At 34.0% G+C, this 18,023-nt stretch overlaps 2 protein-coding genes across 4 annotated transcripts in view; one reads left to right on the forward strand and one right to left on the reverse strand.

The window, feature by feature from the left end:
- The window catches only part of LOC132756595 (transcription initiation factor TFIID subunit 1-like), a 91,566-nt gene extending 90,164 nt beyond the window's left edge, over window positions 1-1,402 (reverse strand). For both annotated transcript variants that reach the window (XM_060747709.1, XM_060747701.1), the window contains exon 1: window positions 1,287-1,402. The gene's annotated coding sequence lies outside the window, so the exon portion shown is untranslated. The remainder of the gene's footprint in view (window positions 1-1,286) is intronic.
- A 3,987-nt stretch (window positions 1,403-5,389) lies between these two features.
- Window positions 5,390-18,023, forward strand: part of LOC132756598 (ATP-dependent RNA helicase DHX33-like) — a 52,408-nt gene continuing 39,774 nt past the window's right edge. The window contains exons 1-2 of one of the 2 annotated variants that reach the window (XM_060747711.1): window positions 5,390-5,539; window positions 17,748-17,815. In XM_060747711.1, the coding sequence (XP_060603694.1) occupies window positions 17,758-17,815 (58 nt within the window). In that variant the 5' untranslated portion in view covers window positions 5,390-5,539; window positions 17,748-17,757. The remainder of the gene's footprint in view (window positions 5,540-17,747; window positions 17,816-18,023) is intronic. The other variant, XM_060747712.1, reaches the window with a different exon arrangement.

Raw genomic sequence — 18,023 nt, forward strand, 5'->3', positions numbered from 1 at the left:
AAATAATGTTTTTGGATTGAATTTTTATGACAATAAATGTTATTGTATTTAACACTTTTTGAGTGTTTATTCTTTTATACGACCAATGCTGTTTTAACGATATTTTTTTTTACTAAAAACATCTGAAGTAGACAAAACATGCATATAAATTGTAAACTCTTCCTTTCTCTACAACTCACATACAAATTGGTACTTTCGTTAATAAAACTTTTCAATATCCTTGAGTAGAGGTCTATTACTGTGAAAATGTTAAACAATGAAAGTTATAATGAAAACATTTAAAAAGTAATCATTGCCAGTAATATATAATTATGGGCCGAGTTGGAATAGGGCCGAGCTGACTCAGGGGCTGAGTACGTTTTAGGGCTGAGCTGACCCCGATTCCTATAATCTGAATCTGAATCTGAATGTATACACTGCAGAACCTTCCGGTATGTACGCAGCGGGAGAGAGGAGCTAAGTAATTTAGTAGCACTGTTGGAGAGCTGTTTTAAAGCTCTGTACTGTCTCTGAGCACACAACGGCACTGTCTAAGTTATTCCAATCACTAATAGTCTTAGGAAAGAATGAATGTTCAAATTGGTCACTTTTTGAGATAATAGGTTTATAGCACTTATGATGGTTTATAGCTTGGTTTACTACAATGTTTTTAGTTATGTAATTGTCTAGTTTCTTAGGTTTAATTAGGCGTTTACCACGAATAGGGGTCAGATAGGTATCGGTGGGCATAGCTGGCACCAGCCCCTCAGCCACCTTGAAGAAGAATGTCAATCGTGCCATTTTCCTTCTGTCTTGTAATGGAGGTAGCTCAAGTTGCTTCAACATCCTGGTAACGCAGCCTTGATCTCTTGATTTGTAATCCCCAGAAATAAATCTAGCAGCCTTCCGTTGGATCGACTCAAGCTTGTCTATATCTTTCTGTAGGAATGGGTCCCATACAATTGAGCTGTATTCAATGTATTATTACAGATGTGTTTTAACATTTTAGCATATTTTCAATATAAAATGAAGAATAAATATGTTTTAACCTAGTCTTGAGTCACTTTTAAAATTTAAGATATGACTTGGTTTCTTTTAAGTCCAGAAGAATCAACTCTAAAATCTCTGTGGGGTCCACCAAAGGGAGTTATGCAGTCAACATAACGAGACAATTAAACAAGACTTATATAAGGGAAGGCGATGTTTGATAACTATTATTAAGAATTCGTAGCAATACCATTCGAGTTTATCTTTATTCACTGATGTGACTACTACCAAAAAAAATATCAATACATGAAACTTCTTACATTATGTTCTTGAATTACATGTTTGAATTCAATGAAGAGTTCGAATCATCCGCGTTGTTTACTAATTGGTCTTAGTCATAAACATGTACGAATTAAAATTTATTGTTGTCATCGGGGTTTGCCCAAAATACGAAAGTGAGATTTTTGACGAAAGTGAGTGAAAGTGACTTTTAAAATTTGAATTGTACTGTTTTAATAGAATTTTACAGTAAAATTCTGTTTGTAGACGTAAATTATTAGCAACTTATTATATATATTATCATAAATAACCATAATCATGATTTAATCGCCATTTATTGGCCTTATTTCTATATACAAGTTCAGCGATCTTTCTTTCGCTTGCATAGAAAAATACGAAAGTGACTTGTAAAGTATTAAATATTGAGTTTAAATTGAAAATGTACTAAGTTTGCAGTTTGTAAACGTATATTATCCGAAATTAAAAAATTGATATTCAACACTATATTTCAATTGCCTGCTGGACAGGGCGGACCGTGAGACGGGGCGGACCATACCAGGGCGGACCGTGACTCGAGACTAGGCGGACCATATTTTGGGACAGGGCGGACCGTCACTCGAGACTAGGCGGACCTTGATTTAAAAAAGTATTTATATGTGTACTAATGTAATAATATGACTCGCCATAAAAACTGGATCGGGTTCCTCCCTGGGAAAAAAAAAAGAAATCTGCATGTTAAATGTTGACTTCTTTAACATGCACGAGTAATAATTTCTGCTCCATTTGTTGTCCGTGGGCAATTGGCAAAAAATCATATTTTCAGTTTACCACACCCCTGGCTTTTTCATTAATGGACTGAGAAACGTGCAATTAAAAGAACTACGCACGTTTATTATGGATATGCAACAAGAAAATACAACAAGGATCAACAATGCTAAGTAACATTCAGAGAATGCAGTCCCCACACTGGACTACCGCAAAGGCACTCAGTAGGGTACCCAACAAAAAGTAAGAGAGGGCACAAAAACCGGAACATAGAGTAGTCGTGCAAATAAATGATAAGATTTGAACAGTACAGAAACCACTAAAATTTTAAAGCCGTATAAAACATTTTAAAAGCAAGTGAAATAACACAATGGTATAAAATATTCAAGGAAAACACGGGTGGGAATCACGTGACTTTGTATAGTAATACCCACGAGAAAATGGCTACTGCTGAGCCCCGGTAAGTACCTTGTTATGTTAAATTAAGGTGACAAACGTTTCTTAAATCAAAACAAAACCTAGCGTATCATATGCGCGGTAATTTTCTTCAAATGACAATACAAAGTGCATTATCCTACGTTTTGTGGTTTTTGAGAACATTGTTTGAATTGTGTGAAAATTGCACATTCAGCGATAGTAATTCGCACGAAGCGATATAATTTGGTACCAAAATCAATGAAAATAAGCTTACTTTCTGCACTTAAGAGACAAAATCAATCATTTTATTGACATTTTATTGACATCTGTTGCCGGCCAGAATTCATTATATGCGTACTGCATGTTATAGGTTTATTTATATTTTAAGTTTCTATATACGTTCTATAAAAAGGTCGTATCTACCATTTACGCCCTATGTTCACAGTAACATGAAATAAACTGCCTCAATATTAAAAGAACGTATCTGCCAGATAGGGCCTTATTGTATCTGTAAGACTGCAGTTACGAACTTATATGATTATGCTTCAGATCCAAAATGCACAAACGACCTTTAATTATTGATGTTATCTGGCTTAAATATTATGTCTAGGGGGCTGGGGACGCCTGCAGGACAGGGTGGACCGTGAGACTAGGCGGACCATATATCGGGACAGGGCGGACCGTCACTCGAGACGAGGCGGACCGTAATTTAAAAAAGTATTTATATGTGGACTAATGTAATAAAAGTATTAAATTATTGATGTTTTTGTTCTTCGTTTTAATATTTCAATGCATATATAAAAGTAAAAATATAAAATAAATTTTAAAAGTTCATGTGTAATTGAATATTAATTTGCTGAATGGACGATGTCACTCGAGACGAAAGTATTTAATTGTGGATGATTTTGGTATTCTTTATAATATTTCAATCTAAACCTTTCTATGTAACATATGAAACATATATATACTGAACCAAAAAAGGAAACTTTCGCAAAGTATCATGTGCCAGTTGTCAAGGGTACCACATAGATGTACACACTTGTATATATGTAGTAGCTCGTAAAACTCGTTTTGTTTGCAAAATCGGTCAGCTAATCCCCGTATAAAAGCCCGAAATGTTTATTCAACGTAAAAATCGAGTTTCAAAAGGATTGAAAAACTGTACTAACATATCTACATTCAAACTTGGAGAATGTTTCTTTTTTGTTTCAGTATATTAGAGTAGTTTAAGAAATTATTTGTAACTGCGTCGACTTACGCAAGTGATAATTGACCAATTATCGGGATATAACAATGTTATTGTTTGTATAAGGCGCTAACGCTGCTAAAATTGATAAACTTTATTAAACAATTAGACACATAAAAAAACATATTTTGTTGTACAATACACGAAATAACAATAATAACGAATAACATCACATCAAAATTATTTGCAATTCAACACAATAACAAAAAAATGAAGTGAATTATTTGAAAAACAAAACTATCTTATTAAAATTTAATAATAAGCACAGACACATGAAATAAAATGAACACTGAAATAGAATTTATTAAACAATAAGACACATCAAATAACTTTTAAAACTTACTGTATTTTATATTTTTAATTGAATATTTGAATTGAAATAACAATACGAAGAACAAAAACATCAATAATTACATTAGTCCACATATAAATACTTTTTTAAATCACGGCCCGCCTCGTCTCGAGTGACGGTCCGCCCTGTCCAAAAATACGGTCCGCCTAGTCTCGAGTCACGGTCCGCCCTGGTACGGTCCGCCCTGTCTCACGGTCCGCCCTGTCCGTAATTCATTTCAATTAAACACTATATATATCTATGATATTTTAGAAGTCACTTTCGTATTTTCTATGTGAGCGCAGGTACGTATATTAACGTTAATATACGTACCTGGTGAGCGAAAAGAGATTGCTGAACTTGTATATAGAAATTATATAAAAAAAATTGGGTAAATTCATCATAATGATTATTTTTGAAAATGATTATTATATACTTCTGATAACATACGTCTACAAACGGCAATATTAGTATAAATTTCAATTTAATATTTCATATTTAATATCTTACAAGTCACTTTCGTATTTTTCAAAGCGAGCGAAAGGAAGATCTCAGAACTTATGTATAGAAATTATGCATATAAATGGCGATTATAAATGGCGATTAAATCATCATAGTGATTATTTTTGAAAAGACATAAGATATACGTCTACAAACAGAAAATTCACTATAAAATTCTATTAAACCGGTACAATTCAAATTTTAATGATGTTATATTTTCGATCCTTGAAGATCGTTCAGCACAGGTATGTATATTAAGCAAACTAGTCAAATCGGCCCCAAGTCAGATCGGCCCCAAGTCAGATCGGCCCCAAAATTAGTCAATTCGGTCTCAAAATTAGTCAAATCGGCCACACAACAATTTTAAAAAGTCAAATCGGCCCAAATTCTTTTATATTTGGCATTTTTCAACTTGGTGGTTCCAGTATTCCAACTTATCACCCTTAGGATATGTTGTCTGCTTCCTTTTAATTTTGTCTTTTGAAGTCTTATTTGTGATATGCAGGCTTCATAATCTCAGATCCCCTTTCAAAATTCCATTTTATTTAGTTCCGCACTAGGGCACAAGCATTCTTTTACTTGGAGACAATACGCCGCTTTTCATGGAATGGCACTTCTGTGTCACATTGAAGGTTCCATGATGACCGCCGTATGAACACATCTGCGGATGTTTCTAAATTCAAAAAATTACCATTTTCATGTTAAATGTTGAATTCTGCTTAAGCCGGTGCTAGGGGGCGTGGACGGTAACTTGCACTTTCCATTACCGTCCATGAACAGGCTCAATCAAACCAAGCCTGCAACATTTTCAATTTTGTCGTGTTGGGCTTTCTTTAGGGATTCTGTATTTCTCTATTTCGCTTAATTAACCTATTTATACTATTATGAACTATTCAAGATGACAACGTTATTATAACAATTTCATGACATTATATTACACTTAACCAAATATGTCAGCGCCCATATGTTAAAAACATGACGGTATCCTAAATCATTTATTTTAAACAGTTAAGCATTTGGATAAACACAAAAGGGTAAAAATATGTTCATGTATAAAGAGGATCTCTTTTACCTTACTTTCACTGATTTTTTTTGTGTGTGTGTATTTGCGTTTATTTATACTCGCCACCGGTTGCCCATATGGGCGAGTCCTCCAGAAGAGTATTAGTCATTTTATTTTTCGGAGGATAGTGCAATTACAGATACAGAAAGATGCCCCAATTCCAGAAGCTTCTCCTGGTTCTTTAGCGTGCCAAGTGTTTAAGCACCCATACACGGGACCTCGATTTAAAGTCTCATCCGAAAGACTGATTAGTAATTTAAGTTGGCCAGCCCGGGAATCGAACCCACAATGTCGAGATTACAAGTCTCGCGCTCTAACCGATTGAGCTATGCGGGCTGGCTAATTTTTTTTGTGACCCCACGGCCCAGATTAAAACTCTGGAAACAAAGTGATCCCTCGGAAGCACATCAATTTAAGAATGTAAGGTTCGAAACTGATTCTTTTAGAGCAATTTTGTAGATATCTAAAGTATATGATATTCTCAGTTCTCATTTCAACACCATTTGCCGTGATAACAACCAACAGTCGCTTCAGTTTTTTTCTCCCATAAATATATCCAATCTAAATAATGTGCGTAAGGTTCGTTTTGTAATGTTCGTTATCAACTAATTAATAATTAATTAATTTACTAATTAGATTGTCAATCAAAACTGTTAACGTCATAAAACTACGAAGACAATGATGTCACATAATAACGCGTCTATCTCGGAAATTTCTGGCGGACATTTTGAATGTGTTTTGGAAAAGCGAATTCGGCAAAATACGATTCAGCAAGGTAATAACTTAAACTTTTTATCTTTAAAGTAAAACAAGATTGCTTTATTCAGAACCATTGTCAGATATGTGGACTACGCAGCAAAAAACGCCAAATACTTGCAGTTGTAAATGAATGCAGGATGACCTGAAGAAGTTGGCATTGTGGGAGAAACGCTGGGGCATAAGTTTCCACCCAGAGAAATGCAGTATAATCAGGGTCCACAGGAAGAGGAACCCCATCATATACCCGTACTCCTTGAAGGGCCACACACTCGAGATAGACTCGATAACCAAGTACCTCGGAGTCCATATGTCTGGAAACCTCTCCTGGAATCAACATGTTGACAAGATCGTAAAGAAGGGCAACAGCACACTCGGCTTCCTTCGACGCAACCTGCGCATCAGCAATGAACAGGTCAAGAGCACAGCCTACATGTCACTCGTGCGACCAGGCCTTGAATATTGCTCCACCATCTGGAACCCTTATACCAAGGACCTTACACGCAAGCTCGAGATGGTCCAGAGGAGAGCTGCAAGATATGTGACGAACCGTTACCACAACACAAGCAGCGTATCCTCAATGATCCAACACTTGGAGTGGGAGACATTAGAGTCACGACGGACCAAAGCCCAGCTGACCATGATGTTCAAGATCACCAATGACCTTGTGGACATACCAGTCAGCGATTATCTCACCCCTGCCCCGAGCCGCACTAGAAGTGACCACTCCAAGAAGTTCCATCTACCATCAACATCTACATCGTACTACAAGAACTCCTTCTTCCCTCGTACAGCCACGATATGGAACAGCTTACCTGCCTCCGTTGCAGAGGCCCCTGACTTGGTATCCTTCAAGCAGGGGCTATCAGCCCTCACATTCTAAGTCGCCTTAGGGGCCCAGCTACAAGTACCCACTAGTGATATCCAAGGCTGTGCCGGCAGCGGCCACCGTAACCGGAGAGGTTTGGGTTGAAGAGGCGAAATATAGCTGGCCATACTTTTTGTCTATATCTCTACCTTTGTACTATCCAACCTCTTCTTACTTTCTATCATTTCTTGTATATTTCTTTTTCTTGACCTAGCACCACCCGTCGCGTCATAATCAAGTGTGATTGCGCCGACGTACAATGTAGATGTAGATGTAGATGAATGATCTGAGAAGGCTTTCAAACTACAGTAAGGTTCGTTATTGAAGCAACGAACCTTACTTATTATTTTTGTTGCTGTTTCCATGGTTATGATAGAAAAACATGTATATCAACGTTTCTCATTGAACGTACATAATTTTATGGTATCAGCTGTGAAGTATTTTTTAACAAATATAGGATACGTCTTTTTTCAACAAGAAAACACACAATGGTATGTTTGATATCCACCCAACCTTAAAATTTGAACATGTTTATACGACAAAACTTGCATATAATAAATATTTATCTTTAACGAATATTCTATCTATTAATAGAAACAATATATAAGCATAATCATCGTGTCGTTTTTGTTCAAAAGCTTAACATATATGGGTAAGGTTCGTTACTGAGAGGTAACGAACCTTACAAGTACTTTTTACTAACATATGAGCAAATGTTAGCAAATTTTAAAGGAACTATAATGTTTAAAATATAGCATTAAATGGGTTTAACATTTTTGTGTGTGTAAAATGACGCAACGTCATTCGTTAACTGTTCTTTAGAAGTAAAAAATATGCATGCCTCTTAAAAGTACTACATGCTTTGTTTATGTCCGAAAATGGAGAATTAAAATAACAAACCATAACTGAAAAATACTGATTTATAAACTTAAATGTTTTTGTTGTTTAACACACTTTGTACCGATTTTACTAAGATTAATTAATTGTTTATATCTACCAGATTTTTTCGAACACGTAGAATAGTAACGAACCTTACCTTATTAATCTAGTTAAGGTACTTTATTAATTAATGCTCGATTTAACTATTTTTTCTTCTTGTCTTTTTATCGAGATTTTATGTTACATTTTCAGATAAAAAATGACAAAAACAGCGGCAGAAAAAATGAGAGAATATCGTAAGCGTCTACAACAAGACCCTGAAAAATATGATGCTTACTTAAAAAGGGCAAGAGAAAGAAAATCACGGAATTACATTCCTGTTAATCAATTAAACAGAACAGAAAAAAAGAAAAGACGAGAAAAAACTAAAGAATATGTAAGGAACCACCGTAATAAAGTGAGACGTGAAGCTGAAGTAGCACGAGAAATTCAAGAAGAAGCAATCGAAACAAGTGGTTACGAAACAAGTAGTAATACACCAACACCTTTAGTTGTAAGCATGAAATTTCCAAATAGGAGAAACGGACCCAAAAAACGCATAAGCAAAGCTTTAGCCAAGAGAAGCAGAGAATTCAAGGATCTGAAATTAAAGTATGCACATTTAGAAAAAAAACTGAAATCAAACCAAAGAACATTGCAGCGATATAAAAAGAAACAAAACAGTAAGCCATATGATGCTCATCAAGAAGTCGTCAATGAAACTGATCCTACGTTCTCAAGTACTGATAAAGAACGCAAAACCATTGAACAAAACCAAGAAGCCACTGATAATGGTACTAGTAGTCAACAACCACCTCATAATAATAAGATTCAAGAAACGCCTAAACCAAACAAGCAGGGACCGAGTACTCCAAATAGTAAAACCAAACAAATGTTGGAAAAAGCAGGCTTAAATAAAAAACAGATAGCTAAACTTAGAAAACCCCTCTTACTTGGAAACGTCCTACAAACCCAAATAAAAAATTGTCGTCGCGCAATGAAGCAGAAAGAATTCGGCTCACTTCGTGGATTGATTGGTGCAAAGATACTTAATAAATACAGGTTAGGGAAAGAATTGAACAAAAGTACAGGCATTGGGCGTAACAGAATAGGCAAAGGTGTAAACATCACAAACGTACGCAGAAAAAGGGAAGTAGAACGAAACAGAGAGCGTGTACTAGATTTTTTGACTCGTGATGACAACTCAAGGTGTAACCCCGGGAAACAGGATAAACTTAAGGTAGATGGTGAATCCCGTCAGACAAGAATTTTAACCGATTATTTAAAAAACCTCTACGCCAAATTTTTGAGCGAGAATCCAGGGCTTAAGCTTTCTTTGGCATCTTTTTGTCGCATCCGTCCAGCTAATATTAAATTAACAAGGTTCATTTCCAGAAGTTGTTGTCTTTGCACAAAGCATCAGAATTTTGCTTTGTGCACCCAGGCATTACGAAAATGTGGCGTAAATGTTCCACTCAATCCCGAAAAATTCATTGAAGACAACTCAGAAAACATGGACAAAGTAAAAGAATGTACACATAATGATATTACATTTGGCCAATGGAAACGGGTGGCAGTAGATGACAAAGGAAACAAAAAAATGATAATGAAGGTTGTTGCTACCACATTGACCATGTCAGATTTCTTAGAAAAGCTAACATTACAAGGACAAGAGTTTTCGGAGCATGTCCAGAGAGTGCGCAAGCAACATAAAGAGTGCCTGAATATAAAACAGAACCTGCCATTGAACGAGGTAGTGTTAAATATGGATTTCGCTGAAAATTATGCATGCAAAAGTGTGGAAGAAATACAATCAGCTTATTGGAATATGAGCGCAGTGACATTACATCCAATAGTCGTATACTACAAGTCTGGTGGCGAAGAATTAAAACACAAAAGCATCGTTATGGTTTCTGATGAAATGGCCCATAACTCTAACACTGTTCTAACATTCAGTGTCTATTCTAGGACGCGCGATTGCGCGATTCACGCTAGTATTTCACAGATCGCGCACAATTCAAAATCATGTGCGTGAAAATCGCGCATCTATAAAAAAGTTAATAAAACCGTAAAACTTCCATCCCGCATTATATTTGGTTGTTTTGTTTACATTTACACCGAAAACCGAAGGGAGGTAACTGTAAGCTAATTATAATAATTTAGTACCGTATGGTACTGGTTACGTGAGTTGACGGAAATTAACGGAATGTTCCGTATCGACCGGAACTAGTGTGCTAGGTCTGACAGTTGGGCGCCATTTTAGTGTAGTAAATAATCAAGAAAAATGAGGCAATTCCTAGCTTGGCTACGATCTAGACGTGAAAGATAGTTCGATTATTTGTATTGCCAATCCCTTTATAATCAATCGCGGCAGTTCTGTAATAATTTGTTTTCGTTTAAAAATTAAGGGGGGACAACTTCTGCTGCCTTAAATAAATATTATCGTTTTAATTATTTCATCGGTTGAACCCCTCAGTGTAAACTTAATGCAGACGATTTAACATTGGCAGTTTATATTGGCACCCTTTGATTTTGAAAATCGCCCCCTTTTTTGAAATAGAGGGGGGAAAATCACCCCTATTTTTCAAATCCTAGAATAGACACTGACATTCATTGATAGAGTAATACCGGAGATAAAGAAGCTGGTTCCAGCTTTACAAAAGGTTCACTATTTCACCGACAGTCCAACCTCACAGTACAGAAATAAGACAATTTTTAGAGTTGTTTCAAACCATGACGATATATACGGGTGTTCAGCGGTCTGGTCATACTATGAAGCAGGTCATGGCAAGGGCCCCTGTGATGGTCTTGGGGGCACGGTAAAGCGCATGGCTGACGAAGCTGTTAAGGCTGGAAAGGTATTGTTGATAACAAATTATATGACACATCAATTATAAAAAAAATATATCATAACAAAATAACAACAACAACAAAAAACATTAACAACAAAATCAACAACTGTTACAGTATTTAACAAGTATGCAACAATTACATCAAAAGTCTAATACATAATTATAAATATTAACAAAACTCGTAACTATAATTAATTAACAGTTATAACAATAAAATGTACACATTGGCAATAATAATAATAATAATGATTATAACAATGCAATAATAATTTACAAACATGATAATATACAATAAAATTGATAAAAGTACTTCTCATTTATAAGGTTACATATTGTAATATATTTACATATCGTAAATTACTTTTATTTGTTTCAGGTGACAATACAGGATGCTGAAGATTTTTTCCGGTGGACTCAATCCGAACACTGTACGATGAAAAGTATTCACTTTATGTATGTATCACAATCTGACTGCCAAGAAAAGGCAAACGATGTAAATACGTGGAACGTCAAACCTGTCAAAGGAACCATGAAAATACATACTGTTGTCGGAAAAGGAAAAAATATGATTATGACATCGACAGTGAGTTGTTATTGTACAGACTGCCTTTGTGACAATCAAGAAAGATGCAAACTTAATTCTTGGACATCTCAAACACTTAACTCACTTGAAAATGTAACCTGTACTGACGATGCTAATAATATGCAAAAGCCTCAACCCGAGCTGCCAGTTGAACGTCTGTTTGGTGATGATCGTGAATCAATAGTTTTAGAGCTGGATTTATGTGCAGGTGATTTTGTTGCGGCAAGGTATGATCGCAATATATATATAGGGAAGGTTGTCGAGTGCGATAATGAAGATGGAGAAGTGGAAATCACATTCATGCAAAACGTTAGGAAGTTATTACAATGGCCTAAGCATGAGGACAAAATATGGGTTGACAGGGATAATGTAATCTGCAAAGTTTCGGAACCAATGCCAACTGGAAAATCTAAACGAATGTTTAAATTAGATGAATCCGATTGGCAGAAAATTGACGGTAAAAATTAAATTAGAACTAGCTTGGAATGTGAATTGGTACAATAGATATTATCAGGTATCTTGAGTATTAAGTTATGGATTCTGAACTGATGAAATTTAGCACTGAATATTAATATCAATAAAATTTGAATGAACCTTTCAATATTTTATTTCCGACAAAATTTAGATACCGGGAAACGTGTGCTATGTGAATGATACGTACTTATTTTCTCTATACCAGGGAGACAGTGTCATTGTGTTGAATGGAATTTTTCATCAGTTTGTCCCGTTTAGATGTTCAACATATTGACAGTATTTCATATTTTGAATATACACAAACCTTAAATGTTAAATATTAGTTCGACTGTTATATGTGTTATTGTTTTGTTGAGCGTTACACATTTCATCCGATTGACTAAAATGTATTTTCTTACGTGGTAAAGCTATATTCTACACAAGTTCTCTTCATAGAAAAATGACAGTTAGATAAATATGATATAAAACGAACCTTACCATCCAAGTAATAGAGTCGGTTGTTAACGATAATAGTTGCATTAAGATATAAACTAAACAAGTTTTCACTAAAATTGTTTTGAATAATGTGTATGGATTTTTTTTACTTACATTACAGACATATAGATTTTTATATGTGCATTTTTTTCGTGACTTAAGTCAGTTTTCCCTTTTATATTGAATAATTACCTTCCTACGCTAATGCAAAGTGAGAAAGAATTTCAAATATAATGTAATTTTGGTTAGTTATTACAATGTTTAATGTTATAAATTTGATTTACGTAATAAATAGTAGTTGTTGTGTCTTATTTTTTTATATTCTATTCATATAGTTGCTTATAAGCATTTATGTAAGGTTAGTTACTATTTATGTATACTAGAAGAGCTTGGTATACTCAAGTACTAATAGAGAAATTATTCTTAATGAATAACGTATTGCCTATCGAAACATTAGTGGTATCAGCATCAAAAAAACTTTGACTGTCAGATACGTTTACATTGTGAAAAAAGTCAACGTTTTTAACATGTTCTTAGAACGAAAAAAAGTAGTGCCTGACAGCAAAATGCATTACTTTTTGATAAGTTAATACATAGAAACAGAGGAAACACCGCGTATATAAGCAGTGTCATCTTAAAGATAAAATACATATATGATATAAAATAAGTATTTTTCAACACAAAGTAAGAAACTTTCAATTTAATAAGCGTTTGGAATGCATGGGTGTGAAAGTAACAAACCTTACAATGTGAAAAAATGACATTTATTCAGGTATCTTCGAGGCGTCGGGTAAAAAAAGCGTTTATGTTCATGTTGAAAATATTTCGGCATCATGTATATGAAACTATATGCAATCAAAATTCATGATTATTTGTTCAAAATTACCAATTTCATATTAAGATACTTTTCAACAAGTAAGTGCACCACTTTAGTGAGAAAGCGTGAATAGTGCTGGCATCAATGACAATGATCCCGAAGAACCAGAAAAATGTAACCAACACTGCAAGCCATAATTTTTAAGTGCATTGAATTTGTCCTCAACATTAAAATAATATCTTGATCAGAATGAATTGAAGTTTGCATGCTCACAAATGCAATTTAAAATCAAATACAGATTTAAGGAGAATTTTCTTGAGCTGATACAGATAAGTCATTTTTACGCGCTTGTACATTCAGATGGTTTACATACTTGATATCTTTTAGCGAAAGCTTGGCAGCTGCCCACTGCAGAATCTGATGATGTTAACCATGCCAGCTGCATGGTGTTTACCGTCAAAGTCTATTTTTGCGACGGACGCGCCCTCAGGCGCGTTCAGAGCTAAGTCATCTACACATGGGATTTCGTTGGCTACACTCGCGCAATGTGTCCTAAACCAATTAACAGCCCAAGAAATAGTACATGAATTTGATCCTTCAAAACTCCCATACTTTGTCTGGATATCTTAATGTCTTCCATATTTAGCCTTTTCAATTTCAAATTAAGTTATCCAAGTTAAAATATGAACGTATATTATTGATAAAAACGTTGTAGTCCCGTAGTATTATTGCGCAATATGCAAATTACTGCTGAAACGATTTACCGCTGTCGAAAAAGTAGGACAGCAAATTATACTACAATAAAGGTGTAACCTCTGAGTTCCAAGACATTATTAGTAGGAAATAAATATTTCTACATTATACAAAACATTATTATTAACAAATCAAAAGTTTTTCGTGACTCTAGGATAACTCGCGCATTAATAAAAGAAGAACTATTTTCGTGACTCATACCGCGGGTTTAGCTGAATATTCAGCAGTTATTGATATATTAGATACAGTACAATGGCTAGTATAAATATCTATTTTTGAAAATGCATGTAAGACACTTTACCGCCATGCAGTCTTTCATGGTAAGGAAGTTATAATATCAGTTCTACTTCCGATTCTTGTGGTTTGTTTACATATTTTACTAGGTCATGATATGAGTTAACCTTCGCTATTCTAAAAATAGATTCTGCTTCACCTGTTCTGATATTTGGACAGGCGATTAGGAAGAACACATTAAACATGTAATTAATAAACCAGCGGATTGTAATGCAATACTTTTAGAAATGCTATACAATTGTAAGAAGCAAACAAGTTAAAAATGGAATTTAGTGTGAAGTTGAAAAGGACAACTAAACACTGTAGTGCTTAAGTGACATTTAAATTAAAATAAAAACGATGTGCTCTGGCCTCTACATCTTTACCTTGTAAATAAAAAAAAATCTAAGAAATACACTATTAATTGCTGATGATTTTAACCAATTTTTTTAATGAGACATATCCAAGAGAAATAAAAATACAAATGACTTATATTTTATTGTCTGTATGCCCACTATGATATAACACGAAGCAATTCTAAATAGCATTCTCAAATGTATAATGTATTATGTTTGAAGTTTATTTGCCTGGATTTATTCTAGAAATATTTCGTTGATAGTTTTTTTTCTATTTACATATCATTTCTTAGAATAAATCGATAAGGACACTGATTTACAAGTTTGACCAGAGTTTTTAGGCATAAATTTCATTCTGTATTTAAGTACGACGTGCTTTGAAAGTAGAAAATCTGAATTATATCAATTTGGGACACAAAATATATTGCTCTACAAATCTCGAACTTGTATGGAACAAATTTTCTCTGTTATATATTTTGTGTTTTGTTTTTGTTTTGTTTTGTTTTTGTTTTTTTTTCTAAAAGAAGCCTTAATGTCTCTCCGGTTGCATGTCCGTCGCATTCAGTGCTGCAGCACTTTGATTATTTATAGCTATCTTCCAATAATGTCAAACCACTGGCAGTGACGTAGACATGTCTGCATATCAAAATCGCAAGAAAGTTAAAGAGTTCACAGTTGTTTAAAAAAGGATAAAAGAAGAATAATAAAAATGTTAAAAAACAGGGGGACTGAAAAAATATGGTGAGACATGCTCAATGCTAACTACAGTGTATGGTTGCTCTGGGATAGGGAGTTAGGCAACTGTACATTTTCACTTGTGGTTCTTGTCTTAGATAGGCAAGTAGTGTTTCTCTAAGTATGCAGGAGTCCTGATCACTAAACTGTAAACAATAATTATGGCTGGGGCATATATTAGTTTTACCCTGTTCCCTCATTCCGTTCTTCTGTTGTTTTGTCATCATCAGTTTCCGTTCATTATCTTTGTAACGGTTGCACACATTCAACTCAAATTTGACATATGGATATGTCATGAGAAAATACATGTCAAGATCGAATTTGGTCATTGTTCAATGATTTTTGGCAGAGTTATGCCCCTTTTACTTTGAAAATAACATCCATTCATTATCTCCCCAACGGTATTACACATTCAACTCAAATTTGACATATGGATACAGCAAAGAAATGTGCAGGTCAAGTTTGAATTTTGGTCATGGTTTGATGATTTTTGACAACTCAAATTAAAGATATGGATATGTCATAAGAATGCATTGGTCAATTTCAAATTTGGTCATGGTTTGATGATAGCTGACAGAGTTATCCCTCTTTAACTTTGAAAACAAAATCAGAAATTTTAAGTTTCTGTTTATTATCTCCCCAATGGTTGTACACATTCAACTCAAATTTGACATATAGATACATCTTAGGAATAAGCAGTTTAAGTTTGAATTTGGTCATGGTTCAATGATTTTTGGACAAAGTTATCTTTCTTGAATGTTGGAAAAATTTTGAATTTTCAGTTTCAGCACTCATACTTTTGTGGAAATGTATGTAGCCATTATTTTGGCTACAAATATGCAATATGCAATTTACAAAAGGTTAATACTGAATAGTTTCAGTGCCTTGAACTTTGTATAAAAATGGTTTGTGTAAACATTGAATAGTTTTAAGGGCTTTGAACTTCAAAAGAAAAAAATAATGTGTGCAAACAAATTTGGAACTAAATATTTTAACATCTGAAATTTTGGCTGCATGCGGGGGCATCCGTGGCGTGAGTCTGACGACACATTTCTAGTTATTTTTCATTTACAAATTAATGTCTTAAATTGTATAAATTGTTTATGTTTCATTGTGTTTCACTTTCTGACATTCAATAGACATGAAGTTTAAAATCATTTGTCATACCATGATATGTTTGAAGTTTTATACATTGTCTATGTGTATAATAATAATAAAAGATATGTAATCTTGGTATTGCCATTTAACTACCTCATATTAAACGTTAAACGTTTTGATACTGCAAATAGCAAATATTGCTAAATTCGAACTCTGCTAAAATTTTATTTGATTGAAAAAGAAAAATATTAAATGTTTTTAAGTATATCATTATGAAATAATGATAATCCCAATGTTTTTTAAACAACAAAACCCATTTATATATTCCTGCACATTTGAAATCCAACCGTTTAATCTATAACAATGCACAGTGCACTCAAAATTAATAGCTATTTGATTTTCCTAAATTCATAGTGTTATGTGTGAATTATTATGTACTGGTGTTAAAAATGAACCGTCTATAAAATTTGTCATAGATTTTTCGGACAACCCTCTTGTCTATTGTTTTCCTTTAGCAATAACAACCAGTAATGATTTAACATGTGCTTTATTTCAGATGCAAATATGAACTTTGTGATATCAGTTCATAATTTAGATTTTAATGATCTGCATTTCATTTATAGTTTACAATTTTGCTTGTTTTTGGCATATGTCTGCTTGTTTAGGAATGTAAATGGTTTTGTAAGAGCTCTTATTACTTTCTGTAAAACTTTCATTGTGTTTTCTCAACTTCTCAACATTTCTATCTTTTTTCAGATAAACACATTAAATCTTCAGGATTGTGGCTTCAGCCATAATTCTTTCAATGCAAACTTAACAAACATTTAATAAGTATGTGATAAAGGCATATTAATCATAATTTCTATTTGAAACCTATCAAAATATATATGTCCCTTCTGTTTGTCAATTGAATGGCAACATTTAAGATTGATAAGTTTGCTTGTCTAGTCGGTTAAGATGCATTCCAGTCAAAGTCCAGTTGTTACGGTCATACCATGTCCCACGTACTTTGATAAATTAAAGTTGTACATTTGATAGATGTTTAATCATTTTGGATAGTTAATAGTTTGTCCCAGTGATAATTCACCCATAACAACTTGACTCACATTAAAAAAGACTGCCTCACAAATGTGACATTTAGATGCTTATAGGATACATAGTCCTTTCTATACTAAGCACATAAATATTCAATATAATAAGTAATTTTTCCCTTTTGTTTTAGGTAAGAAAACATGAATTCAAGCAATGGAGGACCAACCCCAAAGAGAATGAAGTTTTCTCAAAATGGAGGTATAATTATCAGTTTCATAAACTTGATAATGCAGAAAACAGCATTAATCAAATTAAACATCTCCATTAGTTTGAGCAAAGTACAATGTGCTCATGCATAAATTTGGGATGTTGTCAACTATATTTTGTTTCATTTATGCTCAGATGATGTCGTAGGAAGAAAAAAATTAAAGTGTGATTCATTAGCTACATTACTTGTACATTATAT

The sequence above is a fragment of the Ruditapes philippinarum genome, unplaced genomic scaffold, assembly GCF_026571515.1.
Source record: "Ruditapes philippinarum isolate M1 unplaced genomic scaffold, ASM2657151v2 ctg1324_1_1_1_1, whole genome shotgun sequence".
In the NCBI taxonomy this organism is placed as follows: domain Eukaryota; kingdom Metazoa; phylum Mollusca; class Bivalvia; order Venerida; family Veneridae; genus Ruditapes; species Ruditapes philippinarum.